We start from the raw sequence: 15342 nt of genomic DNA on the forward strand, positions 1-15342 counted from the left end.
GATCGGGCGTCAGCTGCGTTTATCTCGGTGGAGCGCGGACTTCTGCGTCGGTCCTTTCGCTCAGGATCACGGTCTACGCGGGCGCACCTCCGGCGTTTCACCACCGCTGCTGATATCGCGGTGATTTTAGCAAATTTGTATGAAGAAAAACGAAAACCCACCATTTCAAATCCAGGTTAAAAAAGCATTGTGACGCGCGTTACTGACATATGTACCAAGTAAAATAATAAACGCGCGCGGAGCAGCACGTCCTGTGCGTGTAGATTTCAGAAAATAGGATCCATCTTATTTTTTGACGCTCTACACGAGCGTAGGCGCATATCTCCGTCAAACTACCACAGAGAGCATGTATCTATTGTTGTATTTGTGCATTTACCATCAGCACATTGTGCTCCCTGGGCAGTTGTGTATCATGTGAAAGAGCCCAGATCCACAGACTGTTAATTAGTGCTTTGAAATTAACTTTTGAAATCCTTGCGTTTGCCGTGGTCAGCCTGTACAGAAGGTAAATACAAGCAGCTAAACGCGCCCAGTCAAGTTTGATTGACTTCTCATTGAGAGACACAAGAGCCCGTACGTTCCGCTAAAGCTGCCGGTGGAGTCGCCTTCGCGTTGACACGCGGCTGTGGTTTCGCGAGGTGAAGTGCGAGCAGATCGTCACTCGTCAAATTAGTAAGGTAAAACATGCTTTTGGGAAATGATTAAACCATTTTGAATGAAAAAAAAAAATCATTTTGTTGAGATTAAATTTTGTTTTGGAAAACTAAAATTCTGTTTAGGATTTTGTGTGACCTGTTTTGCAAATGTCAAATTCCAACAGATAAAAGTGCCTAAGTGATTGAGAAAAACTGTGTTATTAAAGCAACAGCAGATGGTGCTGGTGCAGTAAGAGATAGCTTTGTGAGTTTCTTCAATTGTTTTGTTTTTTTTCTTTTCTTTTGTTTTGTTTTTTTCTGCTGCTTTGGCACTTTTATCCTCTGAAAATTGGCATTTGCAAAACAGCGCACACAAAATTCTAAGCTGAATTTTAGTTTTTTCAAACTAAAATTTTGCTAACTGCAAAATGCAGTTTTTGATTGCAAACTGATCGATCATCTCCCAAAAGTTTCACTATCAGAATGTTCAAACTCTCTTCATATGGTATTCTGTGTTCATTTATTCATTTGACAGAGCAGCTCAGAAGTTTTAGTCCTTCTGTTAGTGACCACAGAGAATCACTGGTTTAGTACAGTCTGCCATTGGGTTGACACTTACATGCATTTTCTACTGGAAAAGCTGTGTTTTTGTCTAAAACCTGACTGTATTGTATGTAAAATATAAAAATACACATTACCAATTGCAAAGTATCATTTGCTGATTTTTGTGCTCACAAATTGCAGAATTTTGCCGTTATGTTTGAGCTGCTGTATTAAAAGTGAGTTTGGACCAAAGTCCCTTAGCACGTCAGAACAGACCTGTGTGAAAAAAACTAAACAAAACAAAAAAAAACAAGGTGAATTCACTACTCATATGTCTTTGTGAATGAGAGCTGTCAAGTGTTCTGAGAAAGACCCTGAGAACTGTACAGACTAATGTTCCAAATTATTTGGCCTGTGCTTCTGTTCAGATACATGTTTGAATCAAATTATCAAACTAAAACAAGTGTCAAAAAACGTGCTAAAACAACTGAGAAAAAAACATAAGTCTTAGCATTAGTGCAAGACTGTATGAATTAATTTTTTGTTTCTTGGAAAAGTCTTATGGGCAGCCTCTGCTTTCTGTCTGAGAATAGGCTGTGTGCAGAGATTAGATCAGATTTATTGTCATTGTGTAGTATCTAAAATGAATAACTATAATTACAAGTGAATGATGATTAGTTTATTTATTTGACAGGGACCATGTACAGGAACATTAATCAAAGAAACACTGAAGAGATGCTTTGCACCCAACTGTAAGTCTAGGAGCTAATTTCCATCTGCAGTCCCTGAGACAGATCAAACATAGAATACAAAAGCATAAACAATGCAATCTGTATACATAAATATGAAAAATACAGTGACATTAAACATGTCTATCTCCTTCCCACCTTTCTCTGTGCCTTTAATCAGATGTAATTTAGTTGTTTAGTTATTTGGTTATAAGTTGATTTTGCTACATTAGTTGGCACTTAATGTTGGCACTTCAGTGTTGTTAAAATATATATTCTTAATTCAGCACTAAACTTTTGCTTACTGGCCTAGTGCTGTTCTTCTTTTAGGAACTACACTGGCCACTCCATGTGGGCCTTGTTGTTCTGGTCATCTGTTCAGATCTTATTGCGAATAACCTTTTAAGTGGTGGAGGTGCTATATTGTTAATAATCTTGTTAAACAATATTAAACACACTCCTCCTCTGAGGTCTAAAGACAGTCTCTTACTCTGGGCGAAAGTATGAAGGTAAATATGTTGCAAAATGAGAGAGCGTGTAAACTTGATTTGAGAACTTGTAGAATATAATGTGAGAATGTGTAGAACAAAACTTTGTTCAAAGTTTTTGTAATTACCCGTAACAGTGTAATTACCTGTTTAAAAAAAAAAAAAAACACATTAAAAAAAATGTGTGCATTTGCGGACTGAAATTTTCACTTGTGGAAAAATATTTACATACACGGGAGAAAAATATGAATAAATGTGTAGATTGATATTTGCATGAACAGAGTGACATCATCGACAACATATTTACCTTCATATGAAAGCTGCGATGTAGAATTCAGCCGCTCAACAAACTGTAAATTTATGGACTCAGCTGAAGTCTTAAAAGCGTTAGAGTGAGTGAGAGTCACTTCCTGTAGAGGAGAGTCTGAGCTCTGACTGTAGGTCTCCTCACATGAACAGCACCTCTGCCATGGACTGTGAGTACCTCCTCTAACTCTTCTATCTATCTCTTCTCTTCTAACTCCTATTCATAACATTAATGCTTTGTCTTTTTGGTATAATATGGAGCAAAATAATTGTGTGTTAAATTTTCCCAAAGACAAAAATTCAAGGCTCTCTGTTATTTAAGCCAAATTTTAATTCCTTTATTACAGCATGACTACTGACATAAAATACACACTAATGTGTTTTGGTGCAGCATGGTCTTCCTCAGAGTGCAAACAGGCTTACAGGTGTGTGAGCCTCCTTTTATAGGGAGGGACCTGGAAATCTGTTTGAAAATCTTTAAAATCTCTACAGACTCTTGTAGCTTTTTCTTTTACATTTTATTCTCAATAAGATTAGTAAATCAGACAGTCAGTGAAAAAACAGTTATGATGCCTGTTGAAGAGCAGAAAAGTGTACATTTGTGCTTTAAAAACAAGTTCTTATGATTACATGAACAAAGCAGAATGTGCATTTAGAATAAACTATAATTATTTAATTATCTCCACAGTCCCCATGTTTTACAACATGTCATTTGGATGAAGTGGAGGCAAAGATGCAGCACTTAATGTGGATACAAACAGAGCCTTTAAATGTTTTTTTTTTTGTTTTTTTGTTTTGTTTTAGTTTTTTTATAATTTGTAATTTATTCAGTGCTTTTTTGTCCACATAAAATCATAATATACATGCTGTAATGAAAAAGGATTATATATGCATGTATATAATACATACAACATATACTAAGCGTGTACCAGGTATATATATATTATTACATTTTATATATGCATATATATATATACATATACACACACACACATACATTCACACGTACACATATATACACATATACACATAAATACATATTTACACATACACCAATATGCACATACATATACACATACATACATCTATACATACTCATATACATACACATACCTACATATATACATACAGGTATAAAGTAAATAATAAGTTAGTAACTAAAAAAAAAAAAAAAAAAATGGGAGGCAGTCGGGTTACAAATTCATACAGTACATTTTAGAATATACATTTGTACTGAGTACACATTTTCAGCATTTCAGTATTTTATTTTTTTTTTCCCTTAAACAGAAAACCACTGAAATCCTTTACATTTTGCATTACAGTTACTCCTCACTTCATACAGTTTAATTTTCTCCACCACTGTCACAGTTAACATAGTTTAAATATGCTTTCCATTTGTTTTTGTAGGCTAAAATTCGATCTGACATATTAAATGACATCTGTTCATAAGAGGCTACTTTAGCCAGTTCTGTGAACCACTCATGAAACGCTGGCTCCTCTGGGTCTTTCCAATGTCTCATTATTATTTGTTTTCCAATCATAATACTAGTTTGAATAAACTCTGGTGATGGACATCTAGAAGTCATTTTTGGATCACTCAAAATGTAAAGCTGAGGGGTGAATTCAAAAGTGTTTTGAGTGATATTTTTTATGCACCCATGAATCTTCCTCCAATAGTTTTGTATCAGAGGACATTCCCAGAGGAGGTGCTTCAGAGTTCCTTTGGCTTGGCATTTCCAGCAGTTTTCTGAGTCTTTAAGCTCGAGTCTAAATAACCGTGATGGAGTCCAATAGAAGCGATTCAGGATTTTAAAATTAATTAACTTGATTTTCACATCTCTAGACAGTTTATTTGTGTTTTCACATATTTTATTCCAGTCTTCGTCTGTCAGATTAATATTAAGATCTGAAGACCAGATTGTTTTTAACGTGTAGAGCATCGGATGCTTATGTTGAAAAATATGACTGTAATAAAAAGATGCCTCATGTCCCAGTCCCATTTTTTTAATTATTTGTGATAGAAGAGTTGACTGTTGAGGGGAAGAGTAATTTCCAATAACTGTATTAAGTAGACTTCGAAGTTGCAGATACTTCCATAAATAATTTTTTGGCAAATTATATTCAAGTGTCAGTTTTTCAAATGATTTCAATGCATCTCCCTCATACAAGTCTGCAAGTTTAACAATTCCCCTGGTGAGCCAGTCCTTCCACACAAAACACTGTTTATCTATTAAAAGCTTTGGATTGTTCCAAATACAAGATTCAGTATTAAGATGTACATTTAAATTAAATATATGAGAAATCTTTTTCCATACATTAAGGAGATTTGCTATAATGGGATGGGACTTAATCTGAGAGGTCTTTTTAATTGCTAGAGCATCTATTGGACTGAGTGGAGAGAACAATTTAGACTCTATTCCCATCCATGGAGGGGCTCGTTCAGGTGGCAATGCCCATTGAGCAATGTGTCTCAGACAGAAGGCATAATGATAAAGAATTAGTTTAGGGAGGCCCAAACCTCCTTTCTTTACTGGCATTTGCAGTTTAGTCAGTTTTAATCTGGGACGTTTCCCATTCCAAAAAAATAGCTTACAAATACGATCAAATTTATCAAAATATTTTTGGGGTATAGTGATTGGTAAACATTGTAATAGATGCCTTCTGCTGGCCATTGGAATGAGCCTGCTTGAAATAGGTTCTTCGGACAGTATGAAGTTAACGGTAGGGCTTCAGATTTTGACCAGTTAACTTTATAACCTGATCATTTTGAAAAACATTCTATGGTCTCCAATAGTGCTGGTACGGATATATGCGGATCTGATGTAATCCATAGAATGTCATCAGCATATAACATAATCTTATGCGTATACTTGTCAACTTTAATACCCCTAATATTTGGATTGTTTCTAATTGCTGTAGCGAGGGGTTCAAGCACGAGGCAGAACAGGCCAGGGGAGAGAGCTGAACCCTGGCGTGTGCCTCTGTTCAGCCTAAAAAAGGGAGATATAAGACCGTTAGTCTGTACTGCAGCTGATGGATCTGAATACAATAGCTTTATCCATTTAAGGAATGTTTCACCAAAACCAAAAGCTCTTAGCGTATAGAACATGTACTTCCACTCAAGACGATCAATGCTTTTTCAGCGTCTAAAGATATAACAGCAGTTGGATCATCTGAGTCTTTTACTTGCCACATAATATCTAGAAGTCTGCGAATATTATCTGATGCGTTTCTTTGCTTTACAAAGCCCACTTGATCTGGGTGAACAACAGAGCCTAGAATTTTATCAAGGCGTTTAGCAAGTATTTTTGAAATTATTTGGCAATCTGCTGAAATTAAGCTAATAGGTCGATAGTTTTTACAGTCAGTTGGATCTTTGTCTTTTTTAATAATAATAATAATGTAATGATACCTTGATTTAATGATGGGGGTAATGATCCAGTTGCATATGCCTCCATGAGCATCTTATGATACAGGGGCATTAGATCTTTTGCGTAGCATTTATAAAATTCAAACATAAACCCGTCTGGGCCTGGTGATTTTCCTGATGGTAGTGCCTTAATTGTTTCTAATATTTCTTCTGTAGTTATAGGAGAGTCTAAATTGTGTTTTTGTTCTGTACTGATCTTGGGGAGATTCAGGTTGCTAATAAAACTATCAATTTCCATATCTGTGGCAGAACATTCTGATGTATACATATTAATATAGTAATTTTTAAATACTAAAAATTACTATATTAATTACCTTCAGCATCCCTTATAGCTGCTATTAGTGACTTTGATTCTTTTTGTTGAATATATCTGGCCAGTAATTTGCCTGCTTTGTCACCTGATTCAAAAATTCTTTGTTTAGATTTGAAAAGAAAATATTCAGTTTTCTTTGATAGTATAATATTATATTCATATTTTAACTGAGTCAATTCATTCAATGTTTTGTTAGAAATATTTCTTTTCAGGTTTTCAGAGCCTTTAAATGTTTAAGTCAAAATCTTTTAGACTCCCTGACCAGTTTACAATATAGGCCAATATATTTCTTCAATTTAATGGCAATATTATTTGCATATTGAGACTTTTTTCTTTTTGTATTTTTATTTCTCTTTTTATTTAGATAGTAGTGGTGCTTAGTTTCAGGGGGGAATAAGTGAATGTATTACATAATCCCACAACAATAAATGATTCAAACTCAAATTATTTACAGAGTTTATAAAATACCTCTATGGATGTTCTACTCCACAGTCTCTCTGAGGGTGAGTCCAGACCAGTCCCAGTTCTTCAGTCGGGACAAAGTGTCTCTGAGCTGTGGAGACATTGGACCCTGGGCTCTGAAGAGGAACACCAGCACAGAACAGAACAAGGCCTGTTCTGAATGGGGGGCAGATATAAAAGGTTCTTCATGCTCAATGGCCCTGTTTCCCATGGACTCTGGTGTGTACTGGTGTGAGAGGGACGGCAGCTCTACAGAGCCTGTAAACATCACTGTTCGAGGTGAGAGACACTACACTGAATTAACAAGTAATTATTTGTTTTGGGTTTTATTTTGGCCAGTAGTCATTATGGCCATTATGGCCATAATGACTACTGGTGTGTTTGTCTACAGCGTAGGACAAGTAGAACTATAACTGATCCTTCATGACATAAATGGACCAATCCAAAAGTTATTAAGTAGCTTAACTGATGAAGAACTAGAGATCCAGCACTATGCTCTCAATGTAAAGCCACAGCAAAAATTTAACACACGAGAAATACAAAAAAAAACAAAAAAAACAGTAAAGGTTCTTGGAATTGGGTAAAAATCGCTCGTATCACGTATATTAGTATAAATAGGTGCTATAGAGCTGGCTGTCTGCAATGTCCGATGAGGCAGTTTGCATCATCTTCGGTGAGATGCATTTCCTCCTGCCTCTGTCTCTGCAGGTGACCTTAGCTCTGTCGGAGTGATGCCTTTTTTCTGCTGTCACCAGTGTTGGGAGTAACGCGTTATAAAAAGTAACGAATTACAGTAATGCATTACTTTTTGCTGTAACGCAGTAATGTAAGGCATTACAGGGGAAAAAATAGTAATATTTTACTCGGTACAAATGTGAGTAACGCGCGTTACAGTGTTTTTTTTTTAACCTGGATTGAAGTGGTGGGTTTTTCTTCATACAAATTCGCTAAAATCACCTCGATATCAGCAGCGGTGAAACGCCGGAGATGCGCCCTCGTAGACCTTCAGGTAACCGCGGGCGAAAGGACTGACAAAGAACTCCACGCTGTTTAGACCTGGTTTAGACCTGGGTCAGTTCTGGTTTAGACCTGGTTTACACTCGTCCCTCCCTCTATCGCAGTTCACTTTTCGCGGTCTCGCAGATTTTTTTATTATTATTTTTTTTTGTGTGCAATTTTGCATGCCCTGTTTTTTTTGTTTTTTTTTACATTGTATGAATGCGTATTGCGTTCCTCCCGCTGCGTCCTGACTGGCCAAGGGACTCCTGTCTCCTGTACAGTACAGTACAGAATGTGTTCAGCTGCCAAATTTAAATACATGTTCAGTCTCTAGCAGTGTGATTCTGAAAACCATCACACAAAAAGTTGGACTTCTGAACACGCTGAAGGAAGGTAGAAGTTACGCGCTGTAACAGACTCTTGCACCGGCTCGGGTACCTGCAAATAGTTGCTGAAATCAGGGCCGCGAGCCCGAGCAGCAGGATCCATAAAGAGCGATCAGGTGACAGCCGCTCTTACCTCCGTGAGGTGCGGAGCAGAGCCGCTCCTTTCTCCTGCGGTCACCTTCGAGCCCGTCCCTACAGTGAGTCCTGTTTTAGTCCTAGTTCAGTTCTAGTTTAGTCCTAGTTCAGTTCTAGTTTAGTCTAGTTCACTTCTGGTTTAGTCCTGGTTCAGCTCTGGTTTAGTCCTGGTTTAGACCTGGTTTAGTCCTGGTTCAGTCCATATACAGCGCAAAAGTTATTTTGGTGAGAGTAACTTAAAGTAATGCAATAGTAATGTAATGCCTTACATTTTAAATGCAGTAATATTGTAATGTAACGAATTACTTTGAAATGACAGTAATAGGTAATAAATAACGCATTACAGTTTCAAAGTAACTTGCCCAACAGTGGCTGTCACCAGCACGTAATGTCCTCTCAGTGTATTTAACCTCAGGTGAAAGAAAAGACCACAGGCCGGACAGCACGGGACTCTTTTGCCTTAATCCGTGTTGTCATCATAGACTGTATATATATATAAATGTACATTGTTAACAAGCTAGTCGCTGCATTCCAAATAGGACATGACCATGCGAACACTTCCAGCTCCTTCTGACCCTAGTTTCAATAGATTTACATTGGAATATTGTCAACCTTCTCCCTGTAACTGCACAGAAACATGTTATTTAAAACCCTCATGCTCTCCTCGGGGTCACATAGACCTGAAGAAACATTTTTCTTCCCACTCTCTTGGGACGGGTCAATCAGACCCAAAAATTTATTTTCATTTATTTTCTCGTCAGGTGAGAAAATAAATTTTTGGGTCTGACAAGAATTGGGTTGATTGGGTCTGACAAGAATTAACAAACCTTCAGAACAATTGTTTAATTAATTATTGATTAATTAATTGAATAACTTAGATCATTGATTATACTTGATTGGTAATATTTCTCAATATTTGTTGAGTGGCACTCCAAAACTGTACTTCTAGTCAAAGCCAAACACTCACAAAGGCCATGTGAGTGCTGCTTTAACTTAGAACTCTTAAGTTACAAACTTTAATATCAATTACCCCCTGTTGGCATTACCTGCTTGTCTCCATGGAGATAGAAAAGTTGAATGGCAGACTGTGGAACATTCAGTCAAAGCAATAATATTCATGATGGAGACAAGCAGTTGGGGGAACCCTCTACCAGAAAAGCTGCACAATGCACCTTTAAGGAGCCTGTACATGATGTTTTTCCCCCCATGCATTTGAGTAAATTTTGTTCTGCTCCAACAAATGTGTTGCTCTTTCATTTACATTTCCAATAAAAGTGCGCTATACACTACTTTTTAATTCATTAATTGGTTTTGCGTATAACATGCGATTAATCGTGATTAATTGTGATTAATCGTACTCGAACTGCGATTAATCGTGATTAATGTTTTTTATTTTTGCCCAGCCCTACTATTTAAATATTTTAATTTACATACATCAGGCTGTAGATGTTAATGCTTTTTAAATCTTAAACCACAAAAACCACAAACAGTTGAAAATTTGAAAAAAATCTTTTAAAAATTACAAAAACACCCATCATGGATCTGAAATGGTTTGACAGAAATGTGTAAACGCTGCTGAAAACTGATCAAATGACCATACTTCACAACACTGACTGATTATTTATCTTCTAACCATTAAATAAACTGTAGGAGAGAAAAGTCCACTCTCCTCCTCCCTCGGCCCCCTGTCCCCCTTCACCTCATCCTCCTCTTCAGTGCTCCTCCAGTGTTTCCATCTCCTTTGTCCCCTTTTCCTGTGCCCCTCCAGGAGTTTTTATTCTGACATCAGTGGTTTTACAAATTTTCTTTACATTTGATCTTTCAAAGTGCTAGTGTCACAACGTCGTTGGTCTATAGCAGGCTCATGAAAGTGATAATGGACAATACTATTTAAAGACATGAAAAATAGTATAAATAATATAAATACATAAAAATAAAAATAATAATCGATTCAATAAAACATTTTTGTGAAGATGTAAATTGCCGTTGTTGACTGACAGAGTCAACGAAAAAATTCTTCTCTAAAAGCATATATGGTACACTGCACTGTTTGTTTTTTTATTCCATTTGTAAGCTGTCTTAATGTCCTCACTTACTCCAGTACTGTATACAGTACTACTTTTGATTACATGTTAAATGTAATGTAACCCTGTAGGAGGACACAAAAATCATTTCAAATAAATACCTAAAATATACATAGATCCCTTAAGTGATTGACTATTTTGTCCCGACTCTCAAGAATGACTGAAATATTAAGCAGCATTGTGGGGGGCGCTGTGGGAGTATGGGGCCCTTTGCTCTGGTACGGCCCCTGTATGATTGGAGTAGGAGCTGTATTCATTGGTGGCAGTAGGTCAGTCCTGGTTTAGTCCTGGTCTAGTCCTAATCTAGTCCTGGTTTAGATCTAATTTCCTACTCTCTCCTATGGTCATGAGCTTTGTGTAATGACCAAGAAGACTTGATCTCAGATACAAGCGTCTGAATTGAGTTTCATGTTCTCTCTCAGACAGGGGCGTGATTCTGCAGGTGCCTGTGCTCCCTGTGTCTGTGGGACAAACTGTCAATCTGACCTGTCGACATCAGACTGACCCCGCCCTCCCAGCCCGTTTCTATAGAGACGAACACTTCCTGTCGGAGCAGCCCGCAGGTCACATGACCCTCCAGCAGGTGGCAATGTTTGATGAAGGCCTGTACCAGTGTGAGATGAGAGGAGAGAAGTCACTGCCCAGTCGACTCCGGGTCAGAGCAGGTTCAACTCTTTGTTTTTCTCTGATTGGTTGATGTCTCTGGTTCCTCTGATCTGATTGGACATTGCACGATTGTAGATGAGAAAGTCCATGTGAGCAGCCCCCCTCCATCAGTGCAGCCTTCAGCCCAGTCTCCTGTCTCTCCTCTGGGCTCCTGGTCTCTGGTGCTGGGTTTGATCGTCGGCTCAGTCCTGATCCTTCTGGTTCTGCTGGTCCTGGTGGTGAGACGGTGCCAGAGACACACAGGTCAGTGTCACCAATAAATCTGCCAAAGACAACTGAATAAAAGCAACAACTCAAAACAAAATGTGCTAGCTCCATACAAATATAAATTATTTAAGTTATACTGTGTGTTTTAAATGTATGTAAAAAGGCTAAAGCTAATCAAATTATATCCATTTAGTACTGAGGAGCGTCACCATGGAAACCGCAGACAAACCTAGTCAGGGCCCAAGTATGCAACCCACCTTTAAACCTGTTGGCCCATATTGCTTTGCTAGTTGGGGTCCATATAATGTGTAATGGTCACATGATTAATTCATCATAGCTGCCCTTGGTTGACATTTTGTTTTTACATGTTTTCGCCCTGAAGTCGATGCCTGTCCAGAGGAGGATGGAACTGATGATGTCACATACAGCCACATATTACATCAGCAGCAGAGGCAGCCAGTCAGACGCACAGGTCAGACTAATACTGTTTATCTTTGTATATTTATCAAAATAAAATAAGAATGCATTTAGTTGTTCATTCTCATTTTGTTAAACGCTTGTTGCTGCTTAGGGACCAAGTATGGTCAATATGACAAGAAAAAATATCACAATTTATTCCTCATATTGACTGATTTACATTTTTTATGGAAAAAAGCCCTGATTTTTACTCTTAAAAACATGAAAACCTAAACTATTTAATTTTTTAAGATTTGTAAAGAATTTATAAACACTTTTCATAACTTTCAGAGGCCACATTGTAGTTTATCATTTCTGTAATGCTACAACAACTAGCATGCTAACAGTGCACTTCCTGATTATTGAACAGTAAAACGTTTTATAATTAGTACACAGTAGACTTATTTTGATCTCAGGCTGCCTATACAATATTTGTATTGGAGCAGAACAAAATTAGCTCAAATGCATAGGGGGAAAAAACATCATGTACAGGCTCCTTAAAGGTGCATTGTGCAGCTTTTCTGGTAGAGGGTTCCCCCAACTGCTTGTCTCCATCATGAATATTATTGCTTTGACTGAATGTTCCACAGTCTGCCATTCAACTTTTCTATCTCCATGGAGACAAGCAGGTAATGCCAACAGGGGGTAATTGATATTAAATTTTGTAACTTAAGAGTTCTAAGTTAAAGCAGCACTCACATGGCCTTTGTGAGTGTTTGGCTTTGACTAGAAGTACAGTTTTGGAGCGCCACTCAACAAATATTGAGAAATATTACCAATCAAGTATAATCAATGATCTAAGTTATTCAATTAATTAATCAATAATTAATTAAACAGTTGTTCTGAAGGTTTGTTAATTCTTGTCGATATCAGTGACTCATATTTGGAAATAACATCAGTATTCACCAAAGCAAACTGTGGTTTATGAATATTTATAGATCAAGTCAAGGAGACAGCATTTACATATGAAATATGTGAATGACTGTAGGCTTCTCTAGTCTGGGGTCTAAAGATTGGAGATTGAGTACAGCTTTAGGAGTCATGTATTGAGTCTAAACTTAATCAATTGTCAAGAGAGAGAGGACAGTGGAAATGTCTGAGGTCTGAAGTCCTCAAGGTGTCAGGTCTGGAGAATCAAGCGAGCTGAGACAAATGGAGGCCACGTGATCTAAACAATGACTCCAGGCTCAGGCAGCGTCAGGCTGAAGGAACGCTGTATCCTCTGTTTAAAGAGGAACAAAAGATACCTTCCCAGTGTCCCTGAGGTCTGAACAGCAGTGGTCCCAAATGAAGGCCAATTAAACCAAAAGGCCATTGACTACCAATATGGAAATATTTAAATTTGGAAAAGTATGAAAGCTTCGCCTCCAGTCAGATTAGCTATAGTAATTTGAATAAAAACACATCAAAAGATGTGCACAAATTTGAAAGAGAGAACTGGAAGTTTTGACTCCTTGTTGCGTTGTCTATCTGGAATGTTCTTTGTCCAGCAGAGAGGATAAAGAGCTGCTCTGTGTCTCCTTGTTTCTCTGTCCTCTCTGGTCAAAGGTCTGAGTTGAACTGTTTTATTGAACTGAGTCTTTGAACCGAGCGAGGTCTCCTCAGTAGCGAGGCAAGCCATAAAGTAAGAATGCATTTTTTTAGCAATAAAAATGTGTAATTCAAAAATAAATGATTGATAAGTTTAATGCCATACTGTGGAACATTCCCAGCAACCCTAACCCAGGCAAAGTGATAACATGCAGTGGTGTAATCTCAACCATAAAAGTTGCGCACAGACAAGAAAGAGGTTTTAAAATAAACTTAACACATTTATAAACCTTTCTTATTATATTTTATTTGTTTATTTCTTCGTCCAAAAGTCTGAACTCCAAACCACATTCTTTTACTGACAGAGATTACAATGTACATGTTTTAAACCCAAATAATTTTAGCCATAATACTAAAAAAAAAAAAAAAAACATAACAAACATACACTTGAGTTTTGCCTGTTGGGTGGTGGGTGGAAAAAAGCTCAAAGAGTGGAACAAATTGTGGTCACTGTGCTGCATCTGCGCAACTCTTTAAAATATGTATTTCTAACATTGTGGTTTATTTTTTCTATTTTGTCTCCTACCCTGACCACTGAGCCATTTCCTGTGTATGTTTAGTGCATGCCAAGATAAAACGATGTGGTTTTTCATAACAAGTTTCTGTCCGGTTGCATCTAACAGTTAAGAGGCTATTCACCTTATTCCAGAGGTATTTTGCATGGGCCTGCTGATCCTGACAGCAAATAAGTTCAATACATACAATAAAGCCGTTTTAAAGCCCCTATTAAAGAATCAGTGCAGTGTGACTTGTTGGTCATGTTCTTGTTGGTATTTTAGCAAAAAAAACTTTTCCCAAATTCTTCACTGACATGATTTAACCAGAAGGGCGACCACCAGAAAGAGCGGTTTAGGAGCATTTAGAGACAAAAGTGGGCGGGGCCGAATAAGGTGAATAGGGCTGTGCAGTTAATCTTCACTAAACACCTAGGTCAAGGAAAGGGGGGTGAGGAAGTCCCACCCACAGAGGGGACGCAGCGTGGAGAGAGAAGAAGATGAGAGAGGAGAAGAGGAGCAGAGGAGGACAGAAGAAAAAGAAGAGGAGGAGGAGAGGAGCAGGGGAGAGAGGAGCAGTGGGCAGAGAAGCAGAGCGTCAAAAAGCAAAACAGATGAGGTGAGAGAAGCAGAGGGGAGAGGAACAGAAATGAGTGGAGCAGAGGACAGAGGAGCAGATGACAGAAGATAAGAGCAGAAGAAGAGAGAGCAAAAGAGAAGAGAGTTGCAGAGAGAGGGTCAGTGGAGAGAGGAGCAGAGGAGCTGAGGAGAGAGGAGAGGAGCTGAGGAGAAAGGAGAGGAGCAGAGATGAGAGGAGCAGAGGAGCTGAGAAGTGCAAAAGCAGAGGAGGAGAGGAGAGAGAGGAGGAGAGGGAGGAGCAGCAAAAACTGACTCTGTAGTGACGACTAGACTAAGGATTATCATATGTTATTATTCCAGGACCAGTGTATTTGGGGGGAAAGTAGATTTAATGTTTAGTTCCACTTCAACAATTCAAAACATAATATTCCATTTACTGAATGGTCAATGGCCTTAAAATATAAGATGAAACTCATTAATTAAGTTGATATTGAATAACAAGTACTTTAGAAAATGTGAAAACATCTTAAATTCTACATTTACAGAGAAAGAGAAGAATCCGGTTTATTCCTCTGTGAAAACTGCAGACGTCTGCTACTCTTCCATCACCATCAAAAAGACCAGAGGTAAGACCAGGACGAAATTTGGACTAAACCAGCACTAGACCAGGACTAAAAGAGGACTATTGTGGACTGACTCTAATCTAATCTAACCTTAATCTACACAGAATTTATATTCATACATTCAAAATTTTCAATGAAAAATAAAATAAAACATAATTATTAATAGAATTACTAATATAGTGAATTGTTACATAAAATGGCTTCAAAATTTTACTGAA

At 37.7% G+C, this 15342-nt stretch overlaps 1 protein-coding gene across 4 annotated transcripts in view; it reads left to right on the forward strand.

Annotated features, from left to right (window-relative positions):
* The window catches only part of LOC129409734 (low affinity immunoglobulin gamma Fc region receptor II-like), a 33905-nt gene that overhangs the window by 16184 nt on the left and 2379 nt on the right, over positions 1-15342 (forward strand). For 2 of the 4 annotated variants that reach the window (XM_055156285.1, XM_055156286.1), the window contains exons 2-6: positions 6936-7184; positions 10932-11174; positions 11251-11418; positions 11765-11854; positions 15047-15127. In XM_055156285.1, coding sequence (XP_055012260.1) covers positions 7100-7184; positions 10932-11174; positions 11251-11418; positions 11765-11854; positions 15047-15127 — 667 coding nt within the window. In that variant the 5' untranslated portion in view covers positions 6936-7099. Of the gene's footprint in view, positions 1-2796; positions 2871-6935; positions 7185-10931; positions 11175-11250; positions 11419-11764; positions 11855-15046; positions 15128-15342 lie in introns of those variants that run through there. The other 2 variants (XM_055156283.1, XM_055156284.1) reach the window with 2 other exon arrangements.

Source organism: Boleophthalmus pectinirostris, unplaced genomic scaffold, assembly GCF_026225935.1.
Source record: "Boleophthalmus pectinirostris isolate CB_2022bp ecotype Guang Dong unplaced genomic scaffold, ASM2622593v1 HiC_scaffold_20, whole genome shotgun sequence".
Lineage (NCBI taxonomy): Eukaryota > Metazoa > Chordata > Actinopteri > Gobiiformes > Gobiidae > Boleophthalmus > Boleophthalmus pectinirostris.